At 39.0% G+C, this 18544-nt stretch overlaps 1 protein-coding gene across 4 annotated transcripts in view; it reads left to right on the plus strand.

Moving 5' to 3' along the window:
* The first annotated feature begins 5271 nt into the window (after positions 1 to 5271).
* The window catches only part of sash1a (SAM and SH3 domain containing 1a), a 217914-nt gene continuing 204641 nt past the window's right edge, over positions 5272 to 18544 (plus strand). For 2 of the 4 annotated variants that reach the window (XM_021318914.2, XM_021318915.2), the window contains exon 1: positions 5272 to 6707. In XM_021318914.2, the coding sequence (XP_021174589.2) occupies positions 6207 to 6707 (501 nt within the window). In that variant the 5' untranslated portion in view covers positions 5272 to 6206. The remainder of the gene's footprint in view (positions 6708 to 18544) is intronic. The other 2 variants (XM_012867318.3, XM_012867317.3) reach the window with 2 other exon arrangements.

Genomic DNA, 18544 nt, shown 5'->3' on the forward strand with positions numbered 1-18544 from the left:
CCAGTATTGTGCTTTACTAGTTGCTTTTTTATCCTCTATTTTATCTTAGTGTTTGTTTAAATTGTGAAACACTTTAGTTATTTTTTATGTACTGTAGAAATAAAGTTTTAATTTAATTAACGGAGCATGCAGTGCATTAGATTATTCCAAAGAATGCCTATCTTCTATTAGGGCCAAGTGAATAGGGGACTTGAATGGTTGTGTCTTTGCAGTCCTTAAATTGTGAAAGAGTCGGGAAGAAAATTAAACCAAGAGTGTGAAAATAAATAAGGTTGTGACAATGACAAAACCAACACAATAACATGTTGAAAGATATATTTTTTTTTGCTTAAAAAAGACTCAAAAATGGCTACAATGATTCACTGTATCAATTTCAGAACCAGATATAATGTTTTGTTTTTTTCAGATTTTCATTGATCTACCAGCAGCAGAGTCAGCATCACCTATCTTATCCTGGAAAAGAAGCAACGCCTGAACGCTTCGCCTGAGATCTCACGTTTATGACCTCCATAGTGCTTCTGCGTTTAGGTGGACAGAAGTCATTCTCTGGTTCGAAGCATTTCAAAATTGAGGTCTGGAGTGATGACCTCAACACCTGAAGCCAGAGAAACTAAAAATTCACCACAAAGACATCTGTACCTGACGATCTTCAAGTCTGTCCGATAAGGACGCACAAAGGCAGATGCACAATATGTCAACTATTTGCGTGGACAAAGATGACGCCTTCCTTGTGGTCCATCACTCCTCCTTGCTCTTTCTCATTTAATTTACCTGCTGGAGTTTTTTTTCCCTTCCCCCTGCCGAAGTGTTTCACTCAGCTCAGAGAAAGCAGCCTATAAAACGTATCACCACCACATGTTTACCCACAGCGCTGCTCTGTATATTAAGAGATTCTTATTGAGTGGTTATTAATGTTGCAGCAACTTTCTAGCTGCAGGGCAAGACCGCTACATTCAATAAGAAGAGTAACTGAGGGCTGAAAATGCCCACAAACAGCCTTTGTATAATGGAGCTTTAAAACAAGAAGCTGTTACATGGAGATATACTGACAGCTAGTTAGTGAAATAAAATATGAAGTCTTATTTCTTTAGAATAATGAACCAAAAGGTATTTTATCTAATTTGGTTGATTAAAAAAAACAAGTAGTAAAACTTGCGAAAAGCCTTAAGATAAAATCCGATTCTGTTGCAGAACTGATTTATGAAATTGTAACCTTCGATTTCAGTAGTAGTCAGAGGAAATCCTCTGCCAGAAAAAATGAAAAAAAAAAAAAAAAAACACATACACATGCAAAACGTTCAACACTGAGTTAGGGTTTACAACAGATCCAAAACCTATGCCCAAGTCGACACAGAAATTGGTGACCAGAAACAAAATTGACCTCTAGTGGCCACCCCAGTCCCTAAAACCTAAATACCATAAAAGAAGAATGTAAAATGTTCCTTTTTCTGTGTGCTCCAACACTGTCAAATGTTATCGGGATATACTATGTACGCTCCTATAGGCAGTAGAGGATTATATAAAGTATAGAAACCAGTGCTATTATTGAGTGTCCAAGAAATTTATTTGAAATTAAGGATTTCTGCACATGGGATGTGTTTTAATTTTTTTTCCATGGCTCAGTTGCTTAAATTATACACTCTGTTTTGCATTATTGTAAACATGTGTGACGTACGTTGCCAAAGCAGTTTAATTGTATTTTATTTACATAGCGGAAATTCACAACACTTGTCATCTCGGGGCGATTTCAAAGTTAATTCAATCATATTATACAGACAGATTGGTCAAAAAGCTTTTTTATCTAAGGAAACCCAGCAGATTGCATCGAGTCTTTGACAAGCAGCATTCACTCCTTCTGAAAGAGCGTGGAGCAGCAGCGGACAGTCGTCTGCATTGGCGTTGGCTTTGCAGCAATCCCACATGCCGAGCATGCATGTAGAGACAGTGCCACAGTTGCAATGGCTGGTGGTGGCTCACAACGGTTCGGGACAGCGGGGTGGAACCACAGCAATTCTGGCACAGGCACTATGCACTGGGAGTCCATTTACTGCAGAGCGCAGCACTCTCCGACTCCCATCTGTCAATATGTGCTCATATTCTGTTGCTACTGTATCTAATCTGACAATATAGATTTAGTATAAACATGTAATCTGTTTACATTCAGTGTGTTTTAACAATGCAAATTAAAGTTTTATTTAATAAGGATCTCAATCTGCTACAGGGAATGTGAGCTATTTAAAAATGTTACAAGTCGTCCTGACGTCAAGACACCTTAATAAGTGACAATGCTGCAAAATTTGTGTTTCTTTTTTAGCTGCAGGATATAAACAAATGCAATGATGTGAAAATGATTAAAATTGTATATTTTACTAAGACAGCACAAAGTTAGGAAATATATTTTCTTTAGATTTTGTTTCATTTTCCTTTCTTCACCCACAACATCAGAGTTATATTATGTATTTATATCATTTATCAACTGCATCGGATTTTCATGCACACCTCTAATCGTTCAAAACCCAAATTTTCCACAGAATGTGTCACATTCTTCTCAGATATGGGATTACAGATATCAGCAGCTGGCATGTTTGTTACTCCATAACGTGTCACATGTGCTCACTGATTGGCAGCTCTGGACTGTCGATGGGCAATTTTAGCACTCACAGTGTTTTACTGCAGAACCCCATCTATGCTTGTAGCACATTGAGAATGTGGGCTTGGCAAGGCCTGCGGCGAAAAAGACGGCATCTGGGCAGCAAAATTAGCAAGCGCAGTACCTACAGAGGTCCATCTCCCATGTCATTGGTGATTATGACTTTGAACAATGAGGACACAAGTTGGTTGGTCAATATGCCAGAGCTGATTTTTAAAAACTTAATGATAAGATTTTAATGTATGGATAGTGGATTTAGCAGTGCTCGGAGATGTTTAAGACTTGTAATATTGCCTGATAATCTAATCATTCTTTAAACTTCTTTACAACTTCATCTTTTATCTGTGGGGCGTCTTTTTTGTTCTTAATTTTCTTTGTTCGCTGATGTTCTCCCCCATCTTCTGAGGCCTTCACAGAACTGTTGAGTTTATGCTGAGAACAAGTTAAACTCACTGATAAAAATACTTCTGAAGGAAATTGGGTCAATTGGAATTTATTTAGGGATATCAGAGTAATTATAATAAAACACACCACATTTTAGATGTTTATTTGTTTTAACCAGGTATATTTCCTTCCATTTTACAATTATGCACACCTTTCAAATAAAATCCCAGTAAAATACATACATTTTTGTGATTGTAATATAACAAAAAAAAAGTCCAAGGGGTATACATACGTTTGCAAGAGAATCTATTAGTATGCTCTAATGTGCCATATTAGACTCTTTGAGCTGTCGTACCTTAGTCTGTAAACTAGCAAAGACTACCCAGGAAGAAAGACAACAGAGCATATTTTGGAGTAATTACTCTGACACCAAACAGCTGGATGAACCACAGCAAATGTCAGCTCACTCATGTCTTGGATCAACATTAGGATGAAGATCTAAACTGCCACTTACCTCTCTCCCTCAAACAAGTGTTTCTGGTTTATTTCTTATGTTGTTTCCCTTCCAAAAAAAGTCTTTGATAGTGCCCCCCCCCCCTTTTACACTGACCGGTGCATATTCGCTCCCTAGTCCTGCCACATGTCATAATGGGACGAAGCAAATCACTTCCAGCTTAGAGCTGAGATGGTGATTGCATCAAACTGACCCCTAACAAGCTGTCAACTCACATTTGCTGAAGCATGCATCAGCAACGACCGTTTTGACATCCATTTGGACAAGGCAGACAGGTCTTATTCAAGCAACGTTATCCCCTTAGGTCTCCCCCGGTGGTTTTCCTCCCCAGTTCAACTGTGTGACTTTACTAGTGCTCATAAGGGTACAGCAATTTGATGGTGATAGTTTGGATTCTATGACGCTGGTGCACACTCATGAGAATTTTGGAGCTGTTCATGTCGGCGATGGATGAGAAAGACTGTGTTTTTCTCTCAAGGTTTTCAAAGGGAATGGCCTCTGATAATCATGAAGTAAAACATGATAGGATTACAGATCTTTTCATTCTTCGTTTGTCATATGCCGAGCCTTGTAAAAGCTTTCATTTTCTCATTGTAAATTCCGCTGTTCTGTGAAGGCCTCAGAGATTTGTAGAAGGTTTTTGAACAAACCGTGTCCTCCCCGTACCTAGAAAACACACCTGACAGTTTCAGGGATACTGTTTTGAAGCAGTTACAGGCAGATTTATTTTGTGAAACATCATCCCATGCTCAGAAGCATCTCCAGAGGCACTGCTCAATTCGTCATCAGAACATGGAAAGTGTATAACATGTATGCAAACTTACCAAAACATGACCCTCCACCTAAACTGACAGGCATTCCAAGGAGAGTATTAGTCAGAAAAGTAGCCAAGAGGCTCATGGTAACTCAGTAGGAGCTGCGGCGATCCAGTGTTTAGGTGGGCGATTCTGTCAAAATGTCATCTTTGAGTCATGCACTCAACAAATCATTTTATTCACTCTATAGAACCATAATGGAAAACTGGAAAGAAAAAAAAAGCCATTGTTAAAAGAAAGCCATTTGAAATCCAATTAGCAGTGTGCCACAAGTCGTGTAGGGGACACAGCAAACACGTTGAATGAGATGCTCTGATCAGACAAGACAGAAAGAGAACTATTTGGCCTACATGTATGACATGTGGGACACTGACAATGCACATCACCTTATCTTAAAACATCACATTTAATTTAGAACCAGTGGTAAGGCTTGAAAATTGCTTCTTAAACGTTTCCTCCACACAGCCTTGTTAAACTTGGGCTATTTTACACAGTAGAATTTGCAAAAAAAGAATAAAAAATCAGCATCTGACAGACATGACCTAAAATACTTTACTTTTTTGTAACTGTAACTAATGGTGATACTGCAAAATATTAACTCAGTGGGATTAAATGCACAAACGTTCCAGCCTTTTTTTTATTGTAAAAACTGTTAATCATTTATCCTTTGACTTCATGATGGTGCACTGCGTTGGTGTTGCTCTATCGCACAAAACCCCAATAAAATTCCCTGTATTTAGTAGTTTTGGAGGAAAATGTGATTTTTTTTTTTGTGGATGTGTAATTTGTTTTTGCGCTGTTCCAAAGTTACCACATAGAGGGAGCTCATGCGTCTGGAGAAACCAAAGCGTGGAAACGCTCGATGAGTATGCGCGCGTACGTGTGTGAGTGCGCGCGTGCGCGCACGCAAAAGCAAGAGAAGGGAAATGGAGAGGTGCTGTCAGTAGACGAAATCACATCTTTGGAGAGTAATAATGTCAAACAGAGCAGCAGGGGGAGTGATGTGTGCGCACGGTTTCACAAGACTCTTCTGTTTCAGACTAACTTCAGACAAGTCAGCGAGAAGCTGGTGACCCAGAGGAAGCCACGAGGCAGCGCGACAAGTTCAGAGAGGGAGAGAGGAGAGGGGAAAAAAAGGATTTGGATCACTATTTTTAAATGTGAGATTTGGCAAAGGGGGCGTGGACGTTATCGGAGCGGCAGCAGCTGAGAGAGCGTGTTGGTTCTTGGCCGCAGCTCCAGATTCGCAGTGATGTGCCGGCTGGAGGAGGAACTGGACTGAGCGTAGATATCGGCACTTTAAACGCAGATCTTTTGCAGGGCTTTTTTTGGTTGTTTGTTTCAGTATAATTGAATGCAACCCCCCTCGGCGTTTTATCGTGGATTCATTTCTCCTTTCGTTGCGGCTGTGGTCGGCACAGAGAACGGACTCGAGGAAACCAGCAGGAGCTGTTGAAGCCGTGCTTCGCCATGCGTAACGGATGAAATCTGATTTTGAAGCTGTTTGAATGACAGCATTTGGGGGCGTCTGACTGTTTAGGGAAGCCTTGTTGCGCGCAACAAACCACGCTGGATCAGGAACATTTATCCTTAAAAAAACGAGTGGAATTTGAAAGCTGTTCCGTATGAATGTATTTCTCTATATTGGGAAGTGCAACTGTTTTTGGTGATTTGATTATGTTTAATATGGTGGCCCAAGCCTTTGGCATGGATTATTCACAAAGTGTTTAATCCAATTCTTTACGCCCCGAGTTAAAGCCACTGCATGTGCCTGACTGAGAATGCGCTTGAAACGCAGAACGGGAAAGTAAGGGCCACCTGAGTTTCCTTAACCCAAGCAAAAATGACAAGCAGCGGACCTGTCATTGTCTTCGAGTGGCTGAAGACCCTCCAGCTCTCCCAGTATGTCGAGTCATTCGTGGATAATGGATACGACGACCTAGAAGTTTGCAAACAAATAGGAGACCCCGACCTGGATGCCATTGGCGTCTACATCCCTCACCACAGACAGAGAATCCACGACGCGGTGAGGAGGCTGAAGGAGGATGCCAAAGAAACGGCCAGCGGACTGTACTTCACCCTTGAGCCGATGCCACCCGCGGCAGAGGTCTACACGGGTCACACTGGAGAGCATGAGTCCAAGCTGCGGGCATCCAGGTCCTGGACAGAGCCCAACAGGGACCGAATCGGGCGCAACGGTGGCTACATGGGCGCGCAGAGAAACCTGACGCTGGGCAACAGGAGGGAGCTGGTGATGTACCCCAAACTGAAGCTGAAGATCATGATCAGGGATAAACTCATCAGAGATGGCATCAATCTAGCAAGACCACCCTACTCTAATAAGGTAACTGGTCGTTGTTAGGCACGGAGCATCACACACACCCTTTCATCCTTTCTTTATCATTTATAATTCAGATAGCTTTATCTCCGTAAAATGGGTAACACAGCTAAAACAATATGTAAGTAAAAGCAATAACATAAAAAAAGTCAGTGCTTTAAAAGTAGCGGTGCGCCGAAGATCAGAATTGCTCAAGTTTGAAACAGTGAGTTTTTCCAGCCTTCTGTCGCCACATGCTTGCTCAGCAGGAGGGGTTAGTGCAGAGTCTCTACACAATCAGATGAGCTTCCTTAGGTGGATTACTTTTTATTGGTTGGCATTGTAAACAGAATTGAAGCGGGATCAAATTGAAAGACATGTAATTGAATAGGAATCTGTCCGTCGAGTCGGATTATATTTCTGGATATGAATTGCAGCCGTTTATTTTATAGCCCCCTCAGACAACATTCCTTGTCATTTTCTCATGGATTGAAAGCTGCTACCTCGTATCAAGGGACCTGTAGTAAATGTGTTCCCTTTAATGTGATATAGTCCTATGGGGGGGTGGCATTGTGCATCTCTAAAAATGAGTCATAAAAACATTGTGTAACTTAAATCAAAGGAGCACAAAAGGTCAAAAACACATACATAGTTTAAATGTAAATCAGATTGGCACAATAGATTGAAAACACGCTTTGTCCAATATCAGTGTTTGCAGTACCTCAGTGGACTGCGTGGATGCACTTTTTGATAGGCTATGGGAATTTGATTACCGTGTATTCACAATCTGTATGCCAGTAATATATTTGGCCACTCAGTGGGATGCTAGATGCTCCCGATGCCAAGATGATATGTATGTTTTGTTTTTGGTTTTTGTTTTTGTAACTAGGATGCCAAAGACTCACAGAAATTAGGGGCACTGTTATCATGGAAAAACAGTGAAAGACTCAGGAGAATGTGGGGTATCCTCATTGCAAAAGTGTCATGCAGCTCTAATTTAAATGAAGAATTATGCAATCTGATTGCAGTGATTGTATGTGGAATAAATGAGAATTGGCATCTTCTCAAATCATGATTTAGGAAACTCCTGGAAGGATGAAAGATAAATTTCACAAAAAGACGTTGATCCGAGCTGGAAAGCATTGATAAAGCTTTATGTAGACTTCCCTTTCAGAGATTTTGAACGCCTCTGTATGGCAGCCACTTTATTGATAACTTTACCAATTTTGGACAAGTGTTTTTTGTACAGAAAGGTTAGAGTAAAAGAGCTTTGTACAAAAAGTTAAAATACACCCAACAAAGTATCTGCAGAACTCAATTTATGCAAAAAAAATAAAAAAATAAATAAAAAAAAAGCAATTTCCGTAAGGACTTCTTTTGCAGATTTAGGTGCTTCTTCATCACAAACCACCTCCCTGGGTGAGCCAGTCTACAGTAGAGAAATTAGTCTGAGTTCTTTTAAATTCAACAACCATGTCTTTAGTTTTTGGACATCACTCTGAATGATGTGTCTGTCCAGCCCCCCTCAGCATCGCTCACAACCGTCCCATGACTAACTTCTCCATCTTGCAGCAAGCCGACTTCAACTGGTTCATCAACAGACTTTAAATGATGTATGGCTCTTGCACTCACAAGCATATGAAATATATAGAAGTATAGATTTTTCTCAAATAAGCACTTAGGAAAGCTGCAAACAACAGCCAATAATATTAGATCCAAAAAAGGCTGCTTCTTTTTAGTATGTTCTAAATATTTTCGGAACAATAGGTAGACGGATCAGGCTTTTGCTGGTCTACTTTTCAGTTGGTTTGAGCCTGCCCCTCCTGATTTAGACTGATTTGAATTTTCTTCTAAATATCCACACCCAGCATCCTGAAGAACAAACATGGTGGTGACAACATTATGCTGTGGGCATGTTTTTCTTTAGCATGGACTTTGAAGCTGGTCAAAGTTAATGGGTAGATTAACGGAGCTTAACAGAGGACAGGATAACCTGTTTGGGGTTGCAACAGACTTGATACACTGATGGATGTTTGCTTCCATCAACATATTTGGACCATTCCATTAAAAAAAAATGTTAACCACAAAAAATGAGTTGCAGGTTCTTTGATATATATTTTAGTTTTAAATCCAACAATAAATCAAAAATCTAAAAGACCAAATCTATCTGTCCACTCATTTATCTTCAAAACATTTGTGTTTAATTTTAAACAAATTCTTTTGTTGTCAAAATCCAAATATGCCTCAAAGTATATGTTGTTTGTTGATGTATTTGTAGTGCCCAAATGGTGGGAGTTGCATGTAATGAATAGAAAAAATTAGTTCCCAATATTGCATATCACCAATAAGAGCCAATAAAGGGAAAGTTGACTGGCTCGAATCTCCGTCTTGATTGAGCGTTTTTAAAAGTCAAAAAATAAAACTCAGTCTTGTTCTTTTTGTGACAAATTATTTTCATTGGCAAACGGTTTTGTGTAAGGATACAAATGATCGTAATAAGAAAGAGGATCATTCACCCACTCAGTATCTGCGTCATCCATTGTCTGGACTAAAGGGTGCTTTTAGTCAGCTAAAGGAAATCTTGTGTGAAAAGCCCACATCAGAGAAGTGCTCACCATCAAACGAGGGTCTGAACCACAGGTGAAAGTCTGATACCTTGAAACATTTTCAGGACCACTGCACTTTGCGCTAGTGTGAGTGCTCCCTGTCAGGGTGAATGATGGGAGTGGAGTTGATGCAGATCAATACGTGGAGAAGATTGGAGATTCTGCCAAGCTTTTGCTTTGACAGTGATTCTGTTGTGCAAGAAGATTTACACTCTGATTATTAATCTACTCTCACCTCCCATGCCCCCCCCTGGGTTATTCTCATGCCTCTGCATTCAGTGAGGATTGATCAAGCCGGCCGGGTGCCATGTAAGCCCCAGCTTTTTGCCATAGTGAACGAGCAACAGGCTTGTCGAACGCATGAGCAAGGGATGAAGTGGGCCCAGCTGGGTCGGCTGTTGCAGTTCTGCGAGGAGCCCGGCTGAGAGGGGCCTCTTGTGTTCACAGGCTGGTTGTGTAGGGAGGCTTTTGATCTGAACCTCCTCAGGCTCCTGACTAAGCACACGTTGTGTCCTCTGCTTTCTTTTTTTTCTTCTGGTTCTGTAAATAAATGCCGATTTGTGCTGAAACGGATGAAAACATCAATGCTGCTCTGAATGTGGGAAAAAAACTGGAGGAGGAGTAGGTTTGTTTCTGGATAAACCCAGTCTGAAGTCATGATGGTTTAACATGCTGTTGGTTTGCCATTGCCATTGAAGTATATATGTCTTTTTTTTTTTCTGTCTCCAAGAACCTAAACAGTACTTTCAATTGATTCAGAGTCTCCTCGTTGAGTTATTTTCAGAAAGTGAATGACACAAATGTGTGTAAATATAGACTGTGTACTTGGCTTTGGCTCAAAAGATTTAATACAGTACAATTTTGGTGATCTAATATATCCAATTATTCCCCAGTCCATCAAACCAAATCAGCGCATTGTCATTTTCTTGTAAAACAAAAACGTGTTTCTCTGGAATCAACAAATCAATAAAAATTATTAAATAGATCAAACGTAAATGCATACAGACAAAAAACAGATAAAACATATGACATTTCCTTATAGAGCATAAACTAGATTTTCTATCGTATAGCCTTAGTCCCATTCAATAAACCAGAATAAGGATTACTAAGAGGCTTGTTTGTCAGATTAAAGGTACCTTTTGAAAAAAACAACAACCTTTAAGCTGGTATTAAACACACTTTTCATCAAGCCCCCATTTTTCCATGAAATATATTTGCTTTTTCATTGGTCTGATACAATATTCTAATCTTAAATGCTGTGTTTTATTTAAATGTATACTTAAAAGGGGGAGATGTTGGCCTAGTGGTTAGAGCAGTGCGCTTGCGCTCTGAGAAGGATGCAAGTACCCGGTTCAATCCCCACTGCCTGCACTTTGGGTCCCTGAGCAAGACCCTTAACCCCCTGAATGCTCCCCAGGCGCCGCACAGTGGCAGCCCACTGCTCCCCAAGGGGATGGCTTTAGATGCAGAAGTGAATTTCTCCATTCTGAGATCAATAAAGTCCAATTATTATTATCATTATTAAAATCATAATTAACATAATTAAATGCTTTAAAACGTCATCAATTTGTGTTGATATATATAATGTATTTCCCTTAGTAAATTGAGATGCTGAAATAAATGAACTTTTCCATTTTCTAATTCATTGAATATGACTGTATATCTTAGAAAAAGGGAACCAGTGCAGCAATTTAAGGGCTGATGTGATTTCATCCATTTTACTGGTGTTGGTCAAGTCTTTGCCAGCAATATTTTGGATTTTGCAGCTTCCTGATTGATTTATATGTTGTATTTTACAGAGATCTGTCTATACATCATTACAACGATCCAACCTGTTCTGTTTAGATAGGAAACCCTTTATTCTGGCACTGATTTTAGAATGGCAATATGCTGATTCAGTAACAGACTTTAAATAGTTAAAATCCGGGTATGATGACGCATCCGTTTCTTTCACATGCTCTGTGGTTGTTTAGCTCAAGTTCTACTGTTTAACTCAGTTGAGGGCTGATTTGGGCTCTATTGACTGTGGCCCAGTGGGTAGAGGGGTTATCTTGCATTTGGAAGATTGTTGGTTTGATTGCAGGTTCCACCTGTCACATGTTAATGTGCCCCTTGAGAATCTGCATATCTGTATATGGATGTATGCGCGTGTGTTATTGTTAATGTGGTTCTAGTGTGAAGTGCTGTGACAGGTGGGTATAACTAGAAAAGCGGTATATAAATTCAGTCCATTTACCATTTCTAACATTCCATTTTGGGACCAAAAGCAATGACTTTTGTGTTCTCTGCATTACGTTGAAGGAAATTCGGACCAAACAACTCATGGATATTTTGGACACACTGACTCAGTCACTATAGTGCACTACGATCAAGTGGTAAGAGATAAATATAAAGTTGACTCTCATAAGCAAAGATATTGTAGAGGACATTGTAGTACTCCAAATGCTGAGCTTGGGCATCATGTAGATGATGTTGAATAAAAGTGCCCAAAGAGTAGAGCCTTGAGGAGCCCCATATGTGACCTTTACTTGCTAACAATAATGCCTAATAACAAAGTAGTTCTGAAATGCCAAATTAGACATGAACAGTAGCTTTTGTGGTTGTACTGTTTCTTTGATGGCAGCAGTTCATTGATTTCGTAGTGAGGGAGTTAGGACTATTTGGTCCTGCATTAGTTCTGAAACACATCTTGGGGAGATGGTAAGGGCAGTCTAGTAAGACTTTTAGATCCCTTCAAGAACTTAAATACTATTTTCTATGGATTTTGAGTCTTCTGCTTTACATAAACAAAACAAATGTCTTAAATAATTATGTGAGGTTTACTAATGTATAGGTTTGCTAATTTAAATCATTTTGTGGTTGTAACTATCATTCAAATAGAACAGAGATACAGAATAGCCAAGTAGAATAAACCTATAAAATCACTGCAATAATACAAAATATAAACATTCCAACGCCCTTCTTAGAGGCCCTCGCTATACTCTGCAGGGCCTGAATGGTATGCTGCTGTTGAGCCATGAGCTTTTAAAAATTTTTGTTATAATCCTAACTGAAATATAATGGTTAAGTATGTTGTTGAAGATACTTTGAAATGTAAACAAATGTCTTGAATAGTTGTCTGGTTTGCTACTGTTTAGATTTGCAGAACATTTTGTCATTTTTTTGTGGGAGGAAAATTGTTGTTCTAGCAGAACCTTTTAAAAATTTACATAAAGGTATTCTCTAACTTCTCTTCGTGTAAAATTACTTTTGTAGACTGTTTTACAGCTCAGTTTACCATATTTACATTCAGTTTTAAATCTACAATATGGCTAAACATTCATCAAATCAATTCATTGTAACTTCATTAATAAACGTTGCGTATTGTAAAGCAAAATTTATACAATCCTGACTTTTTGCTTGTTGAACTTTAACAACATTTTAGATCTCCTTCAGCACCATCTCTTATTCCTCAAACGCAGAAATATTCCCCATACATGCACATTCTTATTGTACATCTAGGTTTTATTATAGCTTATAATATTTAGAGTTTGCTTAACAATGACTTTGGAGTTTTTGAATGTTTCATAAGCTTTTTTCCTATGTTTTTTTTTTCCCTGCTTTGGCTAAGCATTAGTCCCTCAGGGGTTTGCGGTTTATGAAGGATTAACCATGAGACTCAGGCTGAGACAAAGGTTAGGTTTCAGAGGGTTAAACTATCTTTCCTTTTAAAGGCTGTATTTAGTTGGAGCCAGAGCTTTTGTATTTAGGCCTTGGAGAGGAATGAGAAGGTCAAGGTCTTTCAGTCTTTTTTGGTCAGTATGTGCATGTGTGTTCGTCTGTGTCCGTGCATCACCCTGCAGTTTTGAACTGGCTCCAGTCCAGTACTTTTTCCTCCCCCAGGGTGAAGGAGAGTGGGAGATAGAGCTATGACCAGCTGATAGAGTTTGACTAACTGGTCTGTGATTGGTCTGCCTCTCGGTGCCCTCGAGAGGGATGTCACCCCCAGCAAAGATTGAGACTGGAGACTCAAGACTCGGGGCAATGATGGCACACAAAATGTCACTTGCAATGAATGGTCATCAAGAAACATAAGAAACCTCTATGTTCATATTTCCCCACAGAGACTTTTTCGTTCATTTTGCTTCCTGTTCATCTGAGCGCGACTCTGTTTGTCTCCATCAAGCAAAACATTAGATATTTCAAACACCAAGATTCAGAAATCCGCTCCTGGGTCTGCTGAACGTTTTCTGGGGAGACAACCCATTATCAAGCAATTCACTGAAAAGGCTCTTCTGGGTGTAATAAATAGCTCTGATCCTTATCAAAGCCACTGAGACCCCTTGTCTGAGAGGGGGTAGTATTTCTTCTGATGTAAACAAACACCCATGCCGAGGGTTGCACATTTTATGATCGCCCATCAGGGAACAATATGTGCCGGAAAAATGCGGCTGCCAGTTAGCTTGTTGGTATAATACACTGCGCTCAATAAATTGTTTTTTGTCTTGGCTCAAAAATCCTCATCAACCGATTTACCTAGCAGCTCTGCTAGATGTATCACTTACTTTCTCTTTGCTTCCAGTGACAGTTATAGGTCAGGGAATGGAAATATGTTCACTGCTCAAACAACGTATGTATTTTCTTTTACATGAAAACTACACTTTAATTTTGACAAATTGCAGTCCAAGGAGACTTTTAGGCTTTTAAATGTGCGAGCACAAATCTTCCTGTCCAGCTCAGTTTTTAAATTTAAAGGTTACTATAAAATCTTTTTTGTATTCTTGATGATGAGACACCTTTTTTTCTGAGAGTAATATTTTAATACTGATATGAATTTAGCAGGTAGATGCAAGTATGTCGACTGAAACAAAACATTTTTAGTCTCTTACTGTTTAAGGCTTGATTATCAAATTTTACTGTTCTATTATTAGTACAAAACTAAGAAGAAAAATATTTTTTGTATGTCTTGTTGAACTTTCCATCCCTTTTAATACAGCGATCACATCAACATTTAAGAACTATATATTCATTTATTGTTGATTGATATTTTTTTCTTAGCAAGAAATATTTGAGTTGCCAAACTATTAAATATTTGTGATTACCTTCCAGTAAAATTAGTTACTCCAGACCAGCTTCTTAAAAACAAGTACGTCTAAAAAGGATCCAGTGTTTTGAATGGCGGTTTTAAAGGAACAGATCGACAAGATTGGGCTTGGCTTCCTTCAAAGATCTCGAGGCTGGATCTCGAGGCAAAATGTTCAGCTACGCAATCAGTGTCTTATCTTTTTTTCTTGGTAACTATTTCAATTTCTATCTAAAGTCTATCATATTTTTGTCTGATATATGATGGGTCTGCCACAGTGATTCGACCCTTTAAAGTTAGTTGAATATATTTAAAATGATATACAAAGTTTATAATTTTTTCTGGTCGGAAAAAGGTGGTTGTGAACCATCAAGAAGTAGTGGGACCTTTAGCCACAGTCTTATGTTGCTTTTTTTGGGCATGACAACAAGCCACATTTCCTTCAACGACATCCTGACAGGTAACTAACAAATGTTTTGGTTAAAAGCATCTGCAGCACCAGTAATAACTATTCTTGTTTTAGGAAAAGTGACAATGGTCATTATTCACATTTAGTTGCTGCCATCTGCCCTTGTGTTCCTCAAAATAGATTTTTTCTGCCTCACTGATTTCTTAGAATTGAATTCATGTCATCTTCTCAGAGAAATCGATCTTTTAATTTGAGCTCTTTGAATCAAGCCAAGCCCAAACTATGTGAGGATGTGTTCCCATCCTGGTCTCATCTTAGATCTGGACGCCGCAGACAGTCGGTCACAAGGTCTTATTGTTCGCCTTGTGTGTCTAGAGAAAGTGTAGGCTAAACAGGAGCAGGTTCTCCATTGTTTGATTGGAATCTGATGGGCTGCATGTCCTTTCACTACTGCTCTGTTGTGCATTTCCATTTTCCGTCTATTGAAATTGGCTATGGGGCAAGTGTCCAGCATTGTGCTGATGGGTGGGCTATTAGAACCTGAGTATCATGCAGAGGGAGAGAGTTGTAAATAGATGGGCATGGTGTTTATTAAAGCTGGAAGGGAGCTAGTGGGTGTTTAGATAGTTGGGACACACCATCAAGTTGTTGGGGAGTGTTTTGTCTCCAAGACCTTTTTATGACCTCACAGAGCAGTTGACCGAATGTAACGGGGGACAAGCAAAAGAAGCGTTGCAGTTCCTAAAAATTTAAAATATGCACCCAAGTCACAGAGGTGCTCCGTTTCTCAGGGTCGGCTTAGCAGCAACAAAAGAAAGTATCTATCTAGTTATTTTCTTAGCTTCCTTTACCACACATGGGTTCACCACCTAACATGACAAGGATTCACCCTGCTTCCTCTTCCAGTCCTCTTATCTTAAGTAATGTTCCAACACTCTCTCTAAGCAGGAAATTACAGTTTAGCTTAAGGTGAACCTCGGTTGGCCTGCTGTGGCTGTTGAATTGCCTCAAGCTGCTTCTGGATTACTGCCAGGACTTGGAAAGACCAATAATTCAAGCAAATACTGTGTATTGCTGCTGCTATTTTACAAAAACATAGAATCAGCATTGGTGAAGTTCAAACGGCAGCAAAAAGCAGAACTTGAAAAAAGCGATCCTGAAACAATGTTTCATTCATTCCATTTTGTATTCATGCTAAACTCTGTGATTAACTGTTTTCAGAAAGCTTCCATTTAATTTTCTAGTATGAATGTTATTTCCCAAGATGAAGAGCTTTTCATATCTTTCTTTGTTCAGTGAAACTGCAGATAAAGCTTTCTGGAGCTTTTCATTTGGCCTGTGTTTTCAGGAAATGTCTTATTATCAGTGTCCGTTCCTATAGGGCTGGCATTTGGCCACAAGGACAGAGAAAGCCTCTCACATCAGCCTCTGAGTTTTCCATTTGTTCTGCTGAGAGCACTGTTTGCTCAGTTCGTACTAAAGGGTCCTTAAAGGCATAATCAGCCAAGGACTCATAAAGGGGAAGTCATAAAAAAGTCAAGGACCAGTCCCATTGTCCTGAAAGGACCTAGAAAGTCCATTAGCATGGTAGGATACTGCTTAAATTGCAATTTAAAACAGGGTTGTATGGAGGAATAAGTGTAGATAGATCTCATTTGTGCCATGTTAAAAAATTCCAATGTATAGCTACTCTCACAAAGCAAGCTTGTCTAAGTGCTTGGAATCATCTTTTGAAGCAGCTTTCTTAAGAACAAAGCTAAAATGTCTATGTTTAGGTATTTGAAAGGCAGCTGTTCATTGACACAAAGATCTGGTAATTAATTGGATTTCTGCAGATGTAAAATTATGATTTCATATTCTTATATATAAGAATATGAAATCATAATTTTACATCTATACCCCTGTCATAATCATGCATTATGGAAGGGTTAACATTTTGAACTATCTTCACAATTTTAATTTAGCTATTAGCTAATGTCAATAAAGCCACAGTTTGTAAGTGTATTCTATACACTTCAGTCACAAGACAATTCAAAGTTGGGCTGGAAGATATAGAAAAAAAGCATGTTGATAAAATGGAAATCGTATTGATCGTTATCAATGATTATCAAAAAATTCCAAACATATATTTTAAGTGGAGCCCTGACCATTTTATGATGTTGCTTAGTTACCTGTTTCTTAAATAAACAACACTGAATTCAAACATTACCCTATATTCAACCAACTTTTACCAAAACTGTAAGTCTTAAAAAAAGCAAAAAAGAACACGTGTTCTCTGAACTCTTTGAAGTTTGGTGAAGGAGCGTTCCTGGGTCTGCATTTCTGATTGGTGGGGAGGATGTAAAGGTTGTAGTGTTAACCTACGTAATAGGCTTGAATGCAAAAGGAAGCAAAGCTGTTCTTCTATTTAACTTTTTTTGACCCCTTTTTTTCTATTGAACCCCACGTCTATTGATATATATTGTTAGATCCAGCCTTCATAGTATCTGGTGAACATTTTGCTCTCACTCTCTCACAAATTAAAATACCTGCAGACATGTCTCGAAGAGTATTGGAAAGTAGTTTTGCTTTGAATGTTTACTTTGCTCTTAGTTACCTCTGGCTCAGGTTTTAAACATCTTATTGGTACTGAAAATGGCTGACATTTGCCACTTTTATAAAACATTTGGAGGAGGGATTGAGACGCCTTTTTGACCCCTCCATGTCTTTTGAGAAAGAACTGTTGTGGTGACGTTTGGGGGTAGGGGTTGAGGTCAGCCCGCCTTTGTTATGCCCCTGCCTTGCCAGACGGAGCACCAGTGCAGGTCGTATTTGTGGGATTATGACAGAAATATTTTGTGATTGAGTCTATAGAACACTTAAGTAACAGCCATTCACTGATCAGAATTTTTTTTTCAACCACCCTCTAACCCATCAGGCTCAAGAAGATGAAAACATTTAATAATCTCCACACTTCAAATAGTCAAATAACTTAATCTCATGCTACACTATACAGAGAATCTATCTGCACTAATAAAGATTCTCACACTTCTTCATGTTGAATGGTTAAAATGGATAAAGCAAGGTGACAGTTGTATTTTTTGTAATAATTCAGCCAATATGTTTCTTGAACCTTTGAGCATTGTGCATTTAACTGTCACTAGAGGAAACAAAACAAAACAAAAAAAAAACAAGACAGTGATGGCAAAAGTATGTTAATCTGCCCAGACACAGCTGCACACTGTGCATTTTATGGATTTCATCGGGAGATGTAAGTAATCATGTAGACTATTTAATTGGCACCTTAAACATGTGCAAGAAGGTGCCCTGGTCACAATGGAAATTATAGACCTATATGCAAATGCTATGAGTGGTAGATGACTAAAACATGGTTGTGGTGAAAGCATACTTGGGAGATGACTTGATTTAACAGGAACAGTGAAGCTTGTCAGAGTTGGCGAGAATATGAATGGAGCTAAATATTTTGCAATGATGAATAAAAATCAGGTTGCTAAAGACTTTAAGATGGGGTGGAGCTTCTCCTTTCTGCCGAACAATAACAATAATAGAGCCAGATTAATGGGATGGAATGGTTTAGATCTACTCACTACACAAAGTGTATGGCACTACCTAAAAAAAAGAAATGCATCCTAAAAAATAACAATGTTTTTAGTATGAGAGGGTTTGCTGTTTCACAAAATGCACATCATTTTCTCAAGTTTAGACCAAGATAAAGCACAGTCGTAAATGCTGTATGCCGAAATACCCGGTAAGATTAGATACACTGTGACAGAAGCTTTATGATTGG

This window comes from Fundulus heteroclitus, chromosome 15, assembly GCF_011125445.2.
Source record: "Fundulus heteroclitus isolate FHET01 chromosome 15, MU-UCD_Fhet_4.1, whole genome shotgun sequence".
NCBI lineage: Eukaryota > Metazoa > Chordata > Actinopteri > Cyprinodontiformes > Fundulidae > Fundulus > Fundulus heteroclitus.